The 14,027-nt window shown below is 46.0% G+C and overlaps 1 protein-coding gene across 50 annotated transcripts in view; it reads right to left on the bottom strand.

Annotated features, from left to right (window-relative positions):
• PIAS2 (protein inhibitor of activated STAT 2) overlaps nt 1-12,933 on the bottom strand; it is a 108,156-nt gene extending 95,223 nt beyond the window's left edge. For 10 of the 50 annotated variants that reach the window (XR_011379340.2, XR_016214038.1, XR_016214037.1 and 7 more), the window contains exon 1: nt 11,310-11,510. Coding sequence is in view for 9 of the 50 variants with exons in the window: in XM_070050211.2 (XP_069906312.2) it covers nt 11,755-11,873 (119 nt within the window). In the remaining 41 variants the exon portion in view is untranslated. Of the gene's footprint in view, nt 1-10,454; nt 11,083-11,309; nt 11,526-11,754 lie in introns of those variants that run through there. The other 40 variants (XR_011379338.2, XR_016214034.1, XR_016214033.1 and 37 more) reach the window with 15 other exon arrangements.
• Between the last annotated feature and the right edge of the window lie 1,094 nt (nt 12,934-14,027).

Below are 14,027 nucleotides of genomic sequence, written 5' to 3'. Positions count from 1 at the left end.
ATTCCTAGAAGAGCTGCAATGAAATATACAAATATTTACATTAAATAAAATCAATATAAAGATTACAAATAGCCACCTATCAGCATGGATCAAGGTTTGTCCACAGGATAAATTTGCAGAAAGTTTATTTATAGAGCTGTTGGATTTCAGAAATGTGGAGATGATTGGGGACCAAGTTCCTGCCACCCAATGTTGGAGACAGGGATAGAGTTCTGGGGTCCTGGCTTAGGCTTGGCCCTGCATAGCCAGGCGGTGACAGGTATCTGGATGTGAATCTCCCTCTCTCTCTCTCTCTCTCATTCTGCCTTGCAAATAAATATATGTATTTTTTTATTTAACAAGCTTCTTAAAGAAAAGAGGGGCCAGAAATTGGCATAGCGGGTAAAGCCACCACCTGCAATGCCAGCATCCCATATGGGCACCAGTTTGAGTCCCAGCTACTCCACTTCTGAACCAGCTCCCTGCTAATGGCCTGGGGAAAGCAGCAAAAGATGGCCCAACTCCTTGGGCCCTTGCCACCGACACAGGAGATCCAAAAGAAACTCCTGGCTTCAGCCTGGCCCAGCTTCAGTCATTGCAGCTATCTAGGGAGTGAGCCAGTGGACTAAAGATTGATCTCTCTCTCTCTCTGTAACTCTTTTCAAATAAATAATCTTTTTTAAAAAAGTCTCAAAACAGAGAAAAGGAGGAAGAAAAATTATCAAAGAAGGCAATTCCTCAGCCTGAAATGGTACCCACCAGAAGGATTGAAAACGGGCCCACTGCTAGACACATTTCACAGCAAAGATACTCATCAAGAAAGGTTACTACAAAAGGAAAACCATTAAATCTATTTAAATCTACAATGGATTTCTCATTAGCAACACTGGGTATTTTTAAATTCCTGGAACAAAGCTTTCAAAGTTACAAGAAAAATTATGAATCTACACAATCATGCACCACGTATAACATTTTAGTCATCAGTGGATTGTATGGATGATGGTGGTCTCATGAAATCATAATGGTGTAGAAAATGCCTATAATCTAGTGATGTCACAACTAGCACAACCATGCTAAGGTTAAAGAGCAACACATTACATGTATGCAGTGATGCAGGTACAAACAAACCTATCAAACTGCCAGCCACATAAAGCGTAGTACATAAACCTATGTACACGGTACATAATACCAGTAACTGGTTATGTTACTGATCCATGTACCTACCATACTTCTTAGATTTTAGAGTGTACTCCTACTTACTCAAGAGATTACTGGGGCTGGCACTGTGGCATAGTGGGTAAGGCCGCCACCTGCAGTACCAGCATCCCATATGGGTGCTGGTTCTAGTCCCAGCTGCTCCTCTTCTCAGCCAGCTCTATGCTATGGCCTGGGAAGGCAGTAGAAGATGGCCCAAACCCTTGGGCTCCTGCACCCACGTGGGAGACCTAGAGGAAGTTCCTGGCTCCTGGCTTCAGATCGGTGCAGCTCCAGCCGTTGCGGCCAACTGGGGAGTGAACCAAAGGATGGAAGACCTCTCTCTCTCTCTATGTAACTCTTTCAAGTAAAATAAATAAATCTTTAAAAAAAGGGGGGGGGGCTAAAAAATAAATAAGAGATTACTGTCAAACAGTATGCTGTGCTATGCCAGTGGCAGCCTCATACATTTATCATGTCTTTTAAAAAATATTTATTTGAAAGAGTAACAGAGGAGAGAGAGAGAGATCTTCCATCTACTGGTTCACTAAGCAAATGCCCACAACAATCAGGGTTAGGCCAGCCCAAAGCTAGCAGCTCTACCCAGGTATCCCACAAGAGTGGCAGGAACTCAAATACTTGGGCCACCAACCACTGGTTCCCAGGTACATTAGCAGGAAGTTGGACTGAAAGCACAGAGTAGCTTTCACTAGGCACTCCAATATGCGATGCAGGCATCCCAGCACAGCTAAACCAGCTATGCCAGGATACCAGCCACTACTACATCTCTAGATTGCATCACTTCCCCTGTGCTGCAACTTATTCATCACTCCTCTAGCAGTAAAACACGCTCGCTCGCTAGCTCTCTCTCACACACACATACATACATACATAATGTACAAAAGCAAATATATGGATTTACATACAAGGAACTTCAAAAAGTTCATAGAAACAGAATTAGAAGATAAGTATTTGCAGTCCATTCATGGTTTTCTCATAGTATGCATTTTTCATTGACTTTCTGAAGACCCTTCATGTATCTACCACATAGTCTAGGTTAGAGCAGGTTGTAACATCTACATGTAAGAATATTCTACTTGATGTTTAAAAATGATGAAATCACCTAACATATTTCTTAGAACACACCCTATTCTTAAGCTAAACTTAAGCATGACTAAATCTTTATCTAAATTTTCAATCAGGAAAAAGGCAAGCCATTTTCAAGTATTTAAGAACTTCACTGCCGGCACCGCGGCTCACTGGGCCTTGCGGCGCCGGCACACCGGGTTCTAGTCCCAGTCGGGGCGCCGGATTCTGTCCCGGTTGCCCCTCTTCCAGGCCAGCTCTCTGCTGTGGCCAGGGAATGCAGTGGAGGATGGCCCAGGTGCTTGGGCCCTGCACCCCATGGGAGACCAGGAGAAGCACCTGGCTCCTGCTATCGGATCAGCGCAGTGCGCCGGCCGCAGCGCACCAGCCGTGGCGGCCATTGGAGGGTGAACCAACGGCAAAAGGAAGACCTTTCTCTCTGTCTCTCTCTCTCTCTGTCCACTCTGCCTGTCAAAAAAAAAAAAAAAAAAAAAACTTCACCAAGTTCATTACCAGCATATCCTTCCTGATACAACTACTCAAGACACATTCCAGAAAAATTTAAGAAACATCTAAAAAGGAGAAAAAATAGGATCCAAACAACAGAACTAACCTAGGAGTACAATGTAAACTAAGCCGTGGATGACAGCCGGATAACAAGCTTCCAAAATTAGAAAAGGGAAACCAATCCAGAAAGTCTACCAAGAAAAGCTGAATGGTAACAAAATAAGAACACGTTGTAATATTAAATTTTAAAACGAATTTCAACGGATTCTTCCCACTCAAGCAGGACTGTTATTCTTCTCCTTCTAAGGACTAATTTCATAGAAGTAAAGTTTCTCCAAATCCCACACCATTGGTTCTACAGTGATTAATACTTAAACATTTAAAAGTTGGCTGTTATGACTCAATTTCCAAAAATTTTCTTGTAGAAGTACAGAAAGGCTTTTCAGAGTTTTATACTTTAACTATTACAGAAGTCAAGAATAACCAAGAACAAAGTTAGAAAAAAAATTGTTTTAAGTAGTAGAAACTAAAGTGCTAGGACAGGTGGAAAACAATCTAATTTCTTATCTATAACAGAGTTGAGACATATTAGAGTTGAGATATAGAAAAAAATGACTTTTGGAATTGACAAACACTAAAAACAAAAAATAGTAAAATAGCTAAAAAGAGTTATACCGGAAGTGGGATTTAATAGGAAAAATTGTACTTTTTAAATTTTTCCATATAATCTGCATAAGTATGGCTTTCATTTTTTAAAAAAAGTAGGAATAATAATATTAAAACCACTTTCCAGATTAGCGAAAAGGTCAAATAATTTGTCCAAAGTCATACTGTAGATAACCATTAATCCCAGTGCTAATGCATTTTTTTAAAGTACCTTCTGTGACATAATCTGACCTGTGTGAGTAACCAAATGAAGAGCTCTAAATGTATATACTAGTTTTATATTATTCTCACAAAAAGCTCATCCACGGAAAGTCTGTATTTCAAACCATATTTCCAAAAAGTCTAGGAGAAAGATGTTACTAATGGATCAAAATGAGTATTAATATGACAGTCTGAACTACGTTACACTTTAATTCCACATCATATTTTAACCTTAATTCTTTAAACTAGGTACCTGAAAACAAATTATCAAGACAATGCATGCATGCAATGGAGAAAGGAAGGCTTTCTAACAGTATAAAGAAAACTAGATTTCCATATGCAAAATAAACTGGACCCCACTGTATACCACATACAAAAACTTACTTAACACTGATCAACAACCTATAAATGTAAAAGCTAAAATGATCTCCATATAAAACTCCTGGAGTAGGCATTGAGCCTAGTAGTTAAAAGATGCTTATGTCCCATATCAAATACCTGACTCCAAATTCCCACTGACACAGACCCTGGAAAGCAGAGGTGGTAGTTCAAGTAATTGGCCACCCAAAAGACATGGATTGTGTTCCCAGTTCTTGGTTCCAGCCCCCAACCCAGTCCAAAACATTCCAAGCATTTAGGCAATGAACTAGAGGATGAGGGTCCCCCTTACCCCAACCCTGTCTCTGCTTCTCAAATTACAAAAAAAAAAAAAAAAAAAACAACTCTCCCTAAATGAAATACACAGAAATCATCACAGCACTGGACTGGGCAACAATTTCTTTTTTTTTTTTTTTCTTTTTAAGATTTATTTATTTATTTGAAAGAGTTACACAGAGAGAGGATAGGCAGAGAGAGAGAGGTCTTCCATCTGATGGTTCACTCCCCAGTTGTCCGCAACCGCCCGCGCTGAGCTGATTCAAGCCAGGAGCTTCTTCCGGGTCTCCCTGGCAGGTGCAGGGGTCCGAACACTTGAGCCATCTTCTACTGCTTTCCCAGGCCACACCAGAGAGCTGGATGGAAGTGGAGCAGCCGGGTCTTGAACCGGCGCCCACGTGGGATGCCAGCACTTCAAGCCAGGGCATTAACCCGCTGTGCCACAGCGCCAGCCCCAATGATTTCTTAAAACTAAAAACCAAAAGCACAAGAAAAAGGGGGCCAGCATAGTCACATAGCAGGTTAAGCTACCACCTGCAACACCAGCATACCATAAGGGCTCCAGTTCCACTTCCAATCCAGCTCCCTGTTACTGTGCCTGGGAAAGTAGCAGAAGATGGCCCAAGCACATACAACCCTGGTCACCCACACGGGAGACCTCGAAAAAGCTCCTGACTTCAGCTGGCTGCTGCAGCTAACTGGGGAACAAACCAGCGGATAGAAGATAACTCCCTCTGTCTCTCTCTTTCTCTATATAACTCTTTCAAATAAATAAATCAATCTTTAAAAACAAAAAAAGTACAAGGGCCAGCGCTGTGGGAAATAGCCTAAGCCTCCACCTGCAGCGCCAGCATCCCATACAGGCACCCCTCTTCAATCCAGCTCTCTGCTTTGGCCTGGAAAAGCAGTGGAAGATGGCCTAAGTGCTTGGGCTCCTGCACCTGTGTGAGAGACCCAGCAGAAGCTCTTGGCTCCTTGGGGAGTGAACCAGCAAATGGTAGACCTTTCTCTCTGTCTTTCAATCTCCGTCTGTAACTCTGCCTCTCAAATAAATAAATAAAATCTTAAAAAAAAAAAAAAAGAAAGAAACAAAGCACAAGCACAAAAAGAAAAAATTAGATAAAGTATACTGCACCAAAATCAGAAACTTCTGTGCTTCGAATGATGCTATCAAGGAAATGAAGATAGTCTACACAATGGAAGAAAATTATTTACCAATCATATTTCTGATAAACAACTTATCTCCATAGCATAGAAAAAAATTGTAACTTTATAATAGAAACAAATAACTCAATTTAAAATGGGAAAAAGACCTGAATAGACATTTCTCCAAAGATATACAAATGGCCAATAAGCAAATGAAAAGATGCTCAACATCATGAGACATCAGGGAAAAGCACAATAAAAACCATAATGAGGTAACACTTTACAGCCACCAGGATGGCTGTAATTAAAAAGATAACGAAGTGCTAGCAGCAAGTGGAGATACCAGAATCCTTCAACACTGCTGGTGGGAAAGTAAAATGGTATAGTACCTTGCAAAGCAGTTTTAATAGTTCCTCAAAAAGTGTTCCCACCTGATCCAATAATTTCCCTTGTATTTATCTACCCAAGAGCATTGAAGACATATGCCTACACAAAGCCTGTACACATGTAGATGAATGTTCATACTAGCCCCAGTGGAAAACAGTCCAATGTCCTACCAATTCATACGTGAAGAAATGAAATGTGCTGTATGTCCACAGTGGAATATTACTTAGCCATAAAACGTAATTAAGTACTTGGATATGCTACAACAAAAATGAACCTTGATAAAAGTCACACACAAAAGGCCACAAGTTGTATGATTCCATTAACTTGCAATGTTTAGAACAGGAAAATCCATAGAGTGAAGTAGGGAGAGTGGATTGGGCAGATTAAATTGTAACAAGGGCCCTTTAAAGAATGATTGCCACCTAGCAGCCCACAAATGAGAATTATGCAACTGGAGGAAAAAGGAGGAAAAAAAAAAGCTGCTCTGGCTGAAGAAGAGGTAAGTGACTCCAGAAACTCAACTGTTACGCCTCTTCTCCACCCGTGTTGGCTCCTCTGGAGACTATTTTTGGAGCAAGAAGCAAAGCAGCAGTGACAGAAGTCCAGGCCATCAGATCTTATGATCCTGCACTACCTTAACAACTAGTTAATCCACAAACCTGTCAATTCACAAACTAGTTAATCATCCCTTCAACTCCTAACAACCTAGATGCTATAAGCAAGCAATTAGTAAAACCAATACTTTCTCTGGCACCTGGGAGCTTCCAGCATGATACATTATTTTTTTTAAAGATTTATTTATTTATTTAATTTGAATTTGAAAGGCAGAGTTACAGAGAGGCAGAAAGTCTTCCATCCGCTGGTGTACTTTCCAAATGGCTGCAACGGCCTGAGCTGCACAGATCCGAAGCCAGGGGGCCAGGAGCTTCTTCCTGGTCTCCCACGTGGGTAAGGGAGCCTAAGGACCTGGGCCATCTTGTACTGCTTTCCCAGGCCACAGCAGAGTTGGATCTGAAGTGGAGCATTAGGGACTCGAACCGGCACCCATATGGGATGTCAGCACTGCAGGCGGTGGCTTTACCTGCTAAACCACAACGCAGGCCCCAGGATACATTATTATAATGGACTACACAGACCACATTTTCCATTCTCAGAGAACTTCGTCTTCCTTTCTCTCACACTATCAGGATCATCTCCTGAGTCAGGTTTATGTGATATGATTCTAACCCCCAGGCTGCGGATGATTAGAACAAAAGTGGACAGCTCTGACAGCCAGATTCTGTCTCCCAGAAGCAGAAGAGAGGTGGGCTCGTATTCTAGTTACTTGGACCAAAAGGCAGCAAAGAAAAGAGCTGGTGTATTCTGCTATGACCAGACAAAATCTCTGACGCTAGCTTACAAGGCAGTCTCAACAAATGAAACTGTGAGGCAACCCCCTAAGGTTTTATAGGAATTCTCTTATTAAGAGCATAAAAAGCAAAAGGCACTATACCAAAGAGGATGACCTCTGCCCAAATTTCTGATCTTGGGCACAGAGTCAGCACCAGCCAGATGTGACCTGCTCAAAAGAAGGGCTCTAGAGGGTAAGGGAAAGCCTCCCAGTGGCAGTATCAGCAGCAACAAGTGTGTCATCCAGGTTGGCTACCCATTTCCTCTACTGCCAAAAAGTTACCCAAGAAACACCGTGGTCCAATAACTCAACTACCAACTGACCATCAGAATATATCCTTAACCAAGCACCATCATTTGAGTCCTGGATGTTTCTTCCCATCTTCTTCCTTTCTAACCAATCTTTAGTGAGTTTCTCCATTTCCCTTCCACTATTAGTCATTTAAGAAGAGTGTTATTGGGGCCAGCGCGGTGGCATAGGGGGTGAAACCGCTGCCTATAGTGCCAGCATCCTATAAGGGTGCCAGTTCCTGTCCTGGCTGCTCCACTTCAGATCCAGTTCTCTGCTTTTTTTGGCCTGGGAAAGCAGCAAAATATGGCCCAAGTCCTTGGGCCCCTGCACCCGCGTGGGAGACCCAGAAGAAGCTCCTGGCTTCGGATCAACACAGCTCCGGCAGTTGCGGCCAATTGGGGAGTGAACCAGCAGATGGAAGTCTGTCTGTCTCTCTCCCCTTTTGTGTAACTCTTTCAAATACAATAAATAAATCTTAAAAAAAAAAAGTGTTATCATTTAACTAAGTCTACAAAATTTTAGGATAAAGGCCAGAGCCAGACCTGAAAGTATCCAAACAAAACAACATAGTTTGGGCTCTGAAAAGCAGACTCTAAAGTTACCCATCTGAAGTTAAAAATCCCAGTTTTTTTCAGTCTCAAATTGTATGGTCTGGCCGGTGCTGTGGCACAGTGAGTTAACGCCCTGGCCTGAAGCACCAGCATCCCATATGGGTGCCAGTTCTAGTCCTGGTTGCTCTTCTTCCAATCCAGCTCTCTGCCATGGCCTGGGAAAGCAGAAGATGGCCCAAGCCCTTGGCCCCTGCACCTTTGTGGGAGACCTGGAAGAGGCTCCTGGCTCCTGATCGGCACAGCTCCAGCTGTTGCGGCCATCTGGGGAGTGAACCAGAAGACCTCTCTCTCTGCGAAACTCTGCCTTTCAAATAAATAAATAAATCTTTAAAAAAAAATTGTTTGGTCTAAATAAGGTTATTTAATCCTCTGTAGCAGTCTGCTCTTCCTAACTTAAACTAAAATAACTGAGAAGCTACTTAGGAAAGAAGGTTAAGTTCAGCTTACAGTTTTGGAGGTTCCCAGTTCAAGATCAGGCAGCGGTGTTAGTTTAGGCATCTGGTGAGATTGGAGGATGGCAACAAAGAACACATGCAGAGGGAGGTTCCCAGGGTAGTCAGGAAGCAGAGAAAAGGCTAGGCAGAACTTGGCTTATAGAAATCAACCTTCAGGCCGGCGCCGCAGCTGACTAGGCTAATCCTCCGCCTGCAGCGACGGTACTCTGGGTTCTAGTCCTGGTTGCTCCTCTTCCAGTCCAGCTCTCTGTTGTGACCCGGGAAGGCAGTGGAGGATGGCCCAAGTGCTTGGGCCCTGCACCCGCATGGGAGACCAAGAGGGGGCATCTGGCTCCTTGCTTTGGAGTGGTGCAGTGCGCAGGCCATAGCAGCCATTTTGGGGGGGGACCAACGGAAGGAAGACCTTTCTCTCTGTCTCTCACTGCCTAACTCTGCCTGTCAAAAAAAAAAAAAAAAAAAAAAATCAACCTTCAAGAGAACTGCCTTTTGGGGGCTTTGTCCCCAATTTGACCTAAAGACCCCCTACTGGGTCCACATTCTACACATCAAGTTCAACCATTAACATTAACCCATTAAACATAAGCGTTAAGACTTTGGGGATTAAATATATTGGTGAGTTGGGAAGTTAAATTCTGCTCAATCCATAATATCTCAGTGCCTCAATTTCTTCATAGAATTTTAAGAATGTATGTATGATGTGCTCAAACCAAACCAGGCATGTAATAAGCACTGTATTATAATGGACATATATCATCATCACCACCACCATTTGTATTGGGGGAGCAGGGTACAGCTCATATTTTAAAAAATGCAAGTAACATAGGCCTGCACTGAGCAACAAAGGCAAGGAGTAGATAACCTTTCTAGCATCTCCTCTGAAAACTTCTCAATTAGGTAGGTCACCTAATGTGAACTGTAGGGGAGTCATGTGTCTTCTATCAAGTTCAAGGAGAAACACACAGCTGATTTACAAACATTTGATGAAGGTAATCCACAAACCAAAATGGAAGAGGGAGGCAGAAAGAGAAAAAAACAGCAGCAGCAGCAGCAAAACAAAACAAAACAAAAAACCATTTCTCTGGTTTGCACTACTTTACAGTTTCTGGTCCCACTTGAACCTCAGCACCGACTGCCCCTTCTGCCAGATATGTACCAGTAAGTTCTCCACTTCATATTCAGTTTTGACTGACAACAGTTAGAAAAGCCTAAAACACATTTGGAAAAGTTTTCATCAACAAAAGACCGGGAAGAGTTACATCTTTTACCACAACAAAAATTAAGACTATGCTGCAGGTAAAAATAAAAACAAATTGAACTTCAACGTTCAGTTTTATCAACCCATCCTAAACTCAAGGCTCAAGGTGTCTGGCCTGGTTGTTTCAAAAGCTCCACAGGTGTTAATAGCTCTACAGCTGGACCTGCGCTACTACAGCCCTTAGCCTTAAACATCAACACCCTTACCCTGTCTACCATGGCTCTCTGTATAAATTAGTATGGGGTGTAACATGTACAAACATACTTTTCTCTTCCTGGAAAATAAACAATTCTTTTAAAAACAGGAGGGAAAACAACAGTTACATTGTGCAACCTACAACAAGCTCCTTTAGTGGAAAACACACCTCTTTCCCTCTGGTCCTCTCCATCAGCTACCAACAACCTTACCCTACCTCAAACTCAATCCTCTACTGGATCGCTGCTCCTCCGTATCCGAACCAACCAACCTAACATTCGTCTGTTACGCAAACTGCTTGCCGTTAATTCCACGCTCACCACTCTCTCCTACTTTGAAATTTTTTAAAAAATCGGCATTTCTGACTCTAAATTTCCTATTTATGTCGCTAGTAATTCAGTGATCCATATAAAATAAAGCGGGCTCATGGATCACACCTGGTCTGTTTCAGGTGCGGAGTCTCCGAAGGTTATCAGTCTCGGCGGGGGTGGGGGTCTTGTCCGTTCTCCCCCATGGCACCTCAACTTAAATCTCTTCTATTCAACAACGGTAGCAACAGTAAAGTTATGACCTTGTTCCAAGGCTAAGACGACAAGATTTTTTTTTCTCTTCAAGAGCAGAAAGAGTGCACGGAAAAACCTCATGTCACCTCGGACTTTGCAGTTTTCTTTCCACGGCACTAAGGAAATACCAAGGTTCAAGGCCGGTTGTTGCAGGCAGGGTTGCCAAAGGCCCACGCTTCTCCCGACGACGGGGGGAAGCAGTGGAGGGAGGAAGGGGCCCCTTCCCTGGCACACCTGACCAAACGGTAGCATCAGCCATCAGGGAAGGAAGAGAAAAATTCCCGAAACGCAACTTCACGTCTCACCAAACAGGCGTCCGCCAAGTAGACTTCGGGATCGCCACGCACACGGACCCCCCACCCCCCACCCCAGGGTGGAAAATCACACGCCGTTCACCACCTGGGCCCTCAGGCGGAGCGGGGAGTCGGACCCCACGTGCCCCCGCGAGGGCGCCCCGACCCCGCGCCAGGTGTGCGGAGAGCCGGCCCGCAGCGGCCGGCCCTCGAACGACCGCCCGCCCGCGGCCCAGGCCGCCGCCCCCGCGTCCTCCACCGGCTCGCTCCCCTCCCGCGCGCTCGGCGCCCGCCCTCACGCGGGCCGGGCTCGGGGCGCCGCCAACCGGCCCCGGCGAAACAAGAAGGCGGCGGCCGGCGACGCTGCGGCTTCCCCGCCTCCCTCCCCAACCCCTCCCCCGCGGCCTCCACTCTCCACTCCCGCGGCCCTGCTTACCCTCAACTCCTCGAAATCCGCCATTTTATACCACCCGCGGGCTCCGCCGCCACTGCCGCCACCGCACCCCTTCCCGCTACCGCCAACGACGCCGCAGCCACCACGGCCGCCGCCGCCTCCAGCACCATCCTGCACTGGGCGCCGCTGAAAACGCCGCGGCCGCCGCCGCCGCTACCGCCGGGCCCCTCACGTGACCGGCGCGGGAGCCCCGCCCCCGGCGCGCCACCGCCCCGCCCCTCGCGGCGCCCCCTGCCCACCCGCGAGGCCGCCTTCCGCCCGCGCCTTCCGCCCGCCCGCTCCCGCGCCAGCCGGCTCCCCGCACGCTTCCGGCGTCCGGTCCCGCGGCCTGGCCCTGCTCGGCGCCGCATCGCCTCTTCCCTGCCCCTCGCGGGGGTCCGTGCCCACTCCCCGAAGCGCCGTAGAGATCGCAGCGTTACCAGCGGACCTGGCGGAGGGCCCGACCTGAAGAGGTGGCCGGGACTCGTGACGGGAACCTTCGGGCAGATTCACGCGGCGCCCTTCACATGGTGGCTGGAGACGGAGCAGCGGCAGCAAATAAACCATCCCCCAGGCTAGTTGTGGCGGAACAATTTAAATATGGGCGTTGGCGCGGCCTGGGTGAGACCTCTCAATTGCTAATGTCCGAGGGCTCACCTGGCTGATTCCTGACGACTTTGAAGGGCGCCTGAATGTCACGGACTGCAGCCTTGCGGGGCGGGGGTTGGTGGCGCTGGGGAAGAAGTGAAGAAGGGCCTTGATAAAAAGTGGAGGGGTCAGGGAAATGTGAGACCCAGCGAAGAAGGAGATGCCAAGGCAGAGTGGCACCCTAATGTGCTGATGAAGGATGAGAGAAGATGCTGAGTCCAGCTGGCCAGAGACCCGCCGGGCCGGCCCCCGGCTCCGATTCCTTGAAGAGGCCGCGAACTCACCCACGAGAGGACTTTTAAGACCGTGTGATGTACAAGGCCCTGTCTCATCCGCTCCTACCTGCTGCCTCCACCTACACCCCCTCGGAGCCCACTGGCTGCACATCTTCCAGTCCCTGCATCCAGCAAACCTCCCCTCCACCTCCCACCAAGTTTTCAGACAGCTAAATGTTGGTCCTGCGGCCGAGAGTAATTCCCAGTCTTTTTCTTAGCTTCTCTAACTCCTGTTCATCTTCTACATCCGATTGCCACTTCTTTCTAAAAACTTGGTTCCATCCACATCCCCCATTTGGGTTCCGATCCTGTGTTAAGCTACTTGTAGGCCGGAGGGCGCCTCCTTACTTTGAGTCTGTGCTTAGTATGTGTTTGCATTAACTAGCTGGGTCTTCTGAGCTGCAGTCAATCACAGGTCACAGACTGATCCGTAGTCAGTCAGGATGTCTCTCTACAACACTTGGGTGTTTTGCCCAGGAGTGGTGTCTGACCCAGTTGCAATCCACAGTTGTTGAACCCACCAGAGAAACTGCCTGAAAATCCTGAAGAAAAGCTAATTAAGATCTTAACTTGTAATTTTGCCTTTTGACACCTGTTATAAGTGCTCACAGGACCCTGAACTTTTCCTTCATGCCTTCATGTTAATTATCTAGGTGTTTATGTGATTATTATACATAATAAAAGTATTGCTCAAAATTTTTATCTTAAAATCTAAACCCATTAGGCTGTAATGATTGGTAAACGACTGACAAATCATTGTTTAATGAATGAAGGACTGAATGAAAGTGTGTAAAGGCGATTGTTAGCTTTGTTATCTTAGCTTGCCTTATTCTTGCTCTTGGTTTATTCTCCTTAAGCTTTGATTACATCTAGGGTTTTTATCATTGTTTAACAGATATTAAATTAATGCCACTAAGCTAGGAGCTTTAGAGGAATAGAAAGATGCAAAGAAAACAAACATAGCCCTGCTGCCAAGGAAGTTAACATAGGAGGGACCAACGTGAACAAAACTGTTGGAAGCAGGAGATTTCCTGGTGTTCATTGTAGTGACTTCTTCAGCATCCTTTCTGCCCCTTCCTCAATGTGTAGCAGCTGCTGGCTGAGTTGGGGAGGTTTGACTGCTGAGTTCTAGGTGCTGTCCCAGAATGGCTTAAGCCAAAAAGAACTATTATGTCCTCCTAGGCAGCAGTTAAATCAAAACCAGACAAGTGACTCCAATTAGTGCTGGCTATCTGTAAAATGGCAAAACCAGAATTGGCCTTGACATTCACCCTATCTATGTACTTGTCAGGATTTTTTATTATCTTATTTGAAAGGCAGCATTGGGGCCGGCGCTGTGGTGCAGCAGGTTAAAGCCCTGGCCTGAAGTAACGGCATCCCATATGGGCGCCGGTTCTTGTCCCAGCTACTCCTCTTCTGATCCAGCTCTCTGCTATGGCCTGGGATAACAGAAGATGGCCCAAGTCCTTGGGCCCTTGTACCCACATAGAAGACCCAGAAGAAGATCCTGGCTCCTGGCTTTGGATTGGTGCAACTCCAGCCGTTGCGGCCATCTGGGGAGTGAACCAGTAGATGGAAGACCTCTCTGTTTCTACCTCTTTCTGTAACTGCCTTTCTCTGCATTACAGAGAGGCAGAGGCAGAGAGAGAAATCTTCCTCCACTGGTTCTCTCATCAAATGGCCGCAATGGCTGGAGCTGGGCCAGTCAGGATCCTGGAGCCTCTTCTGGGGTCTCCCACGTGAGTTCAGGGGTCCAAGGACTTAAGCCATCTTCCACTGCTTTCCCAGGAGCATTAGC

The sequence above is a fragment of the Oryctolagus cuniculus genome, chromosome 10, assembly GCF_051225735.1.
Source record: "Oryctolagus cuniculus isolate XC-2025 breed Fujian yellow rabbit chromosome 10, ASM5122573v1, whole genome shotgun sequence".
Taxonomy (NCBI): Eukaryota; Metazoa; Chordata; class Mammalia; order Lagomorpha; family Leporidae; genus Oryctolagus; species Oryctolagus cuniculus.
The sequence above is the reverse complement of the archived record's forward strand: the minus strand, read 5'-3'. Positions and strand labels throughout refer to the sequence as shown.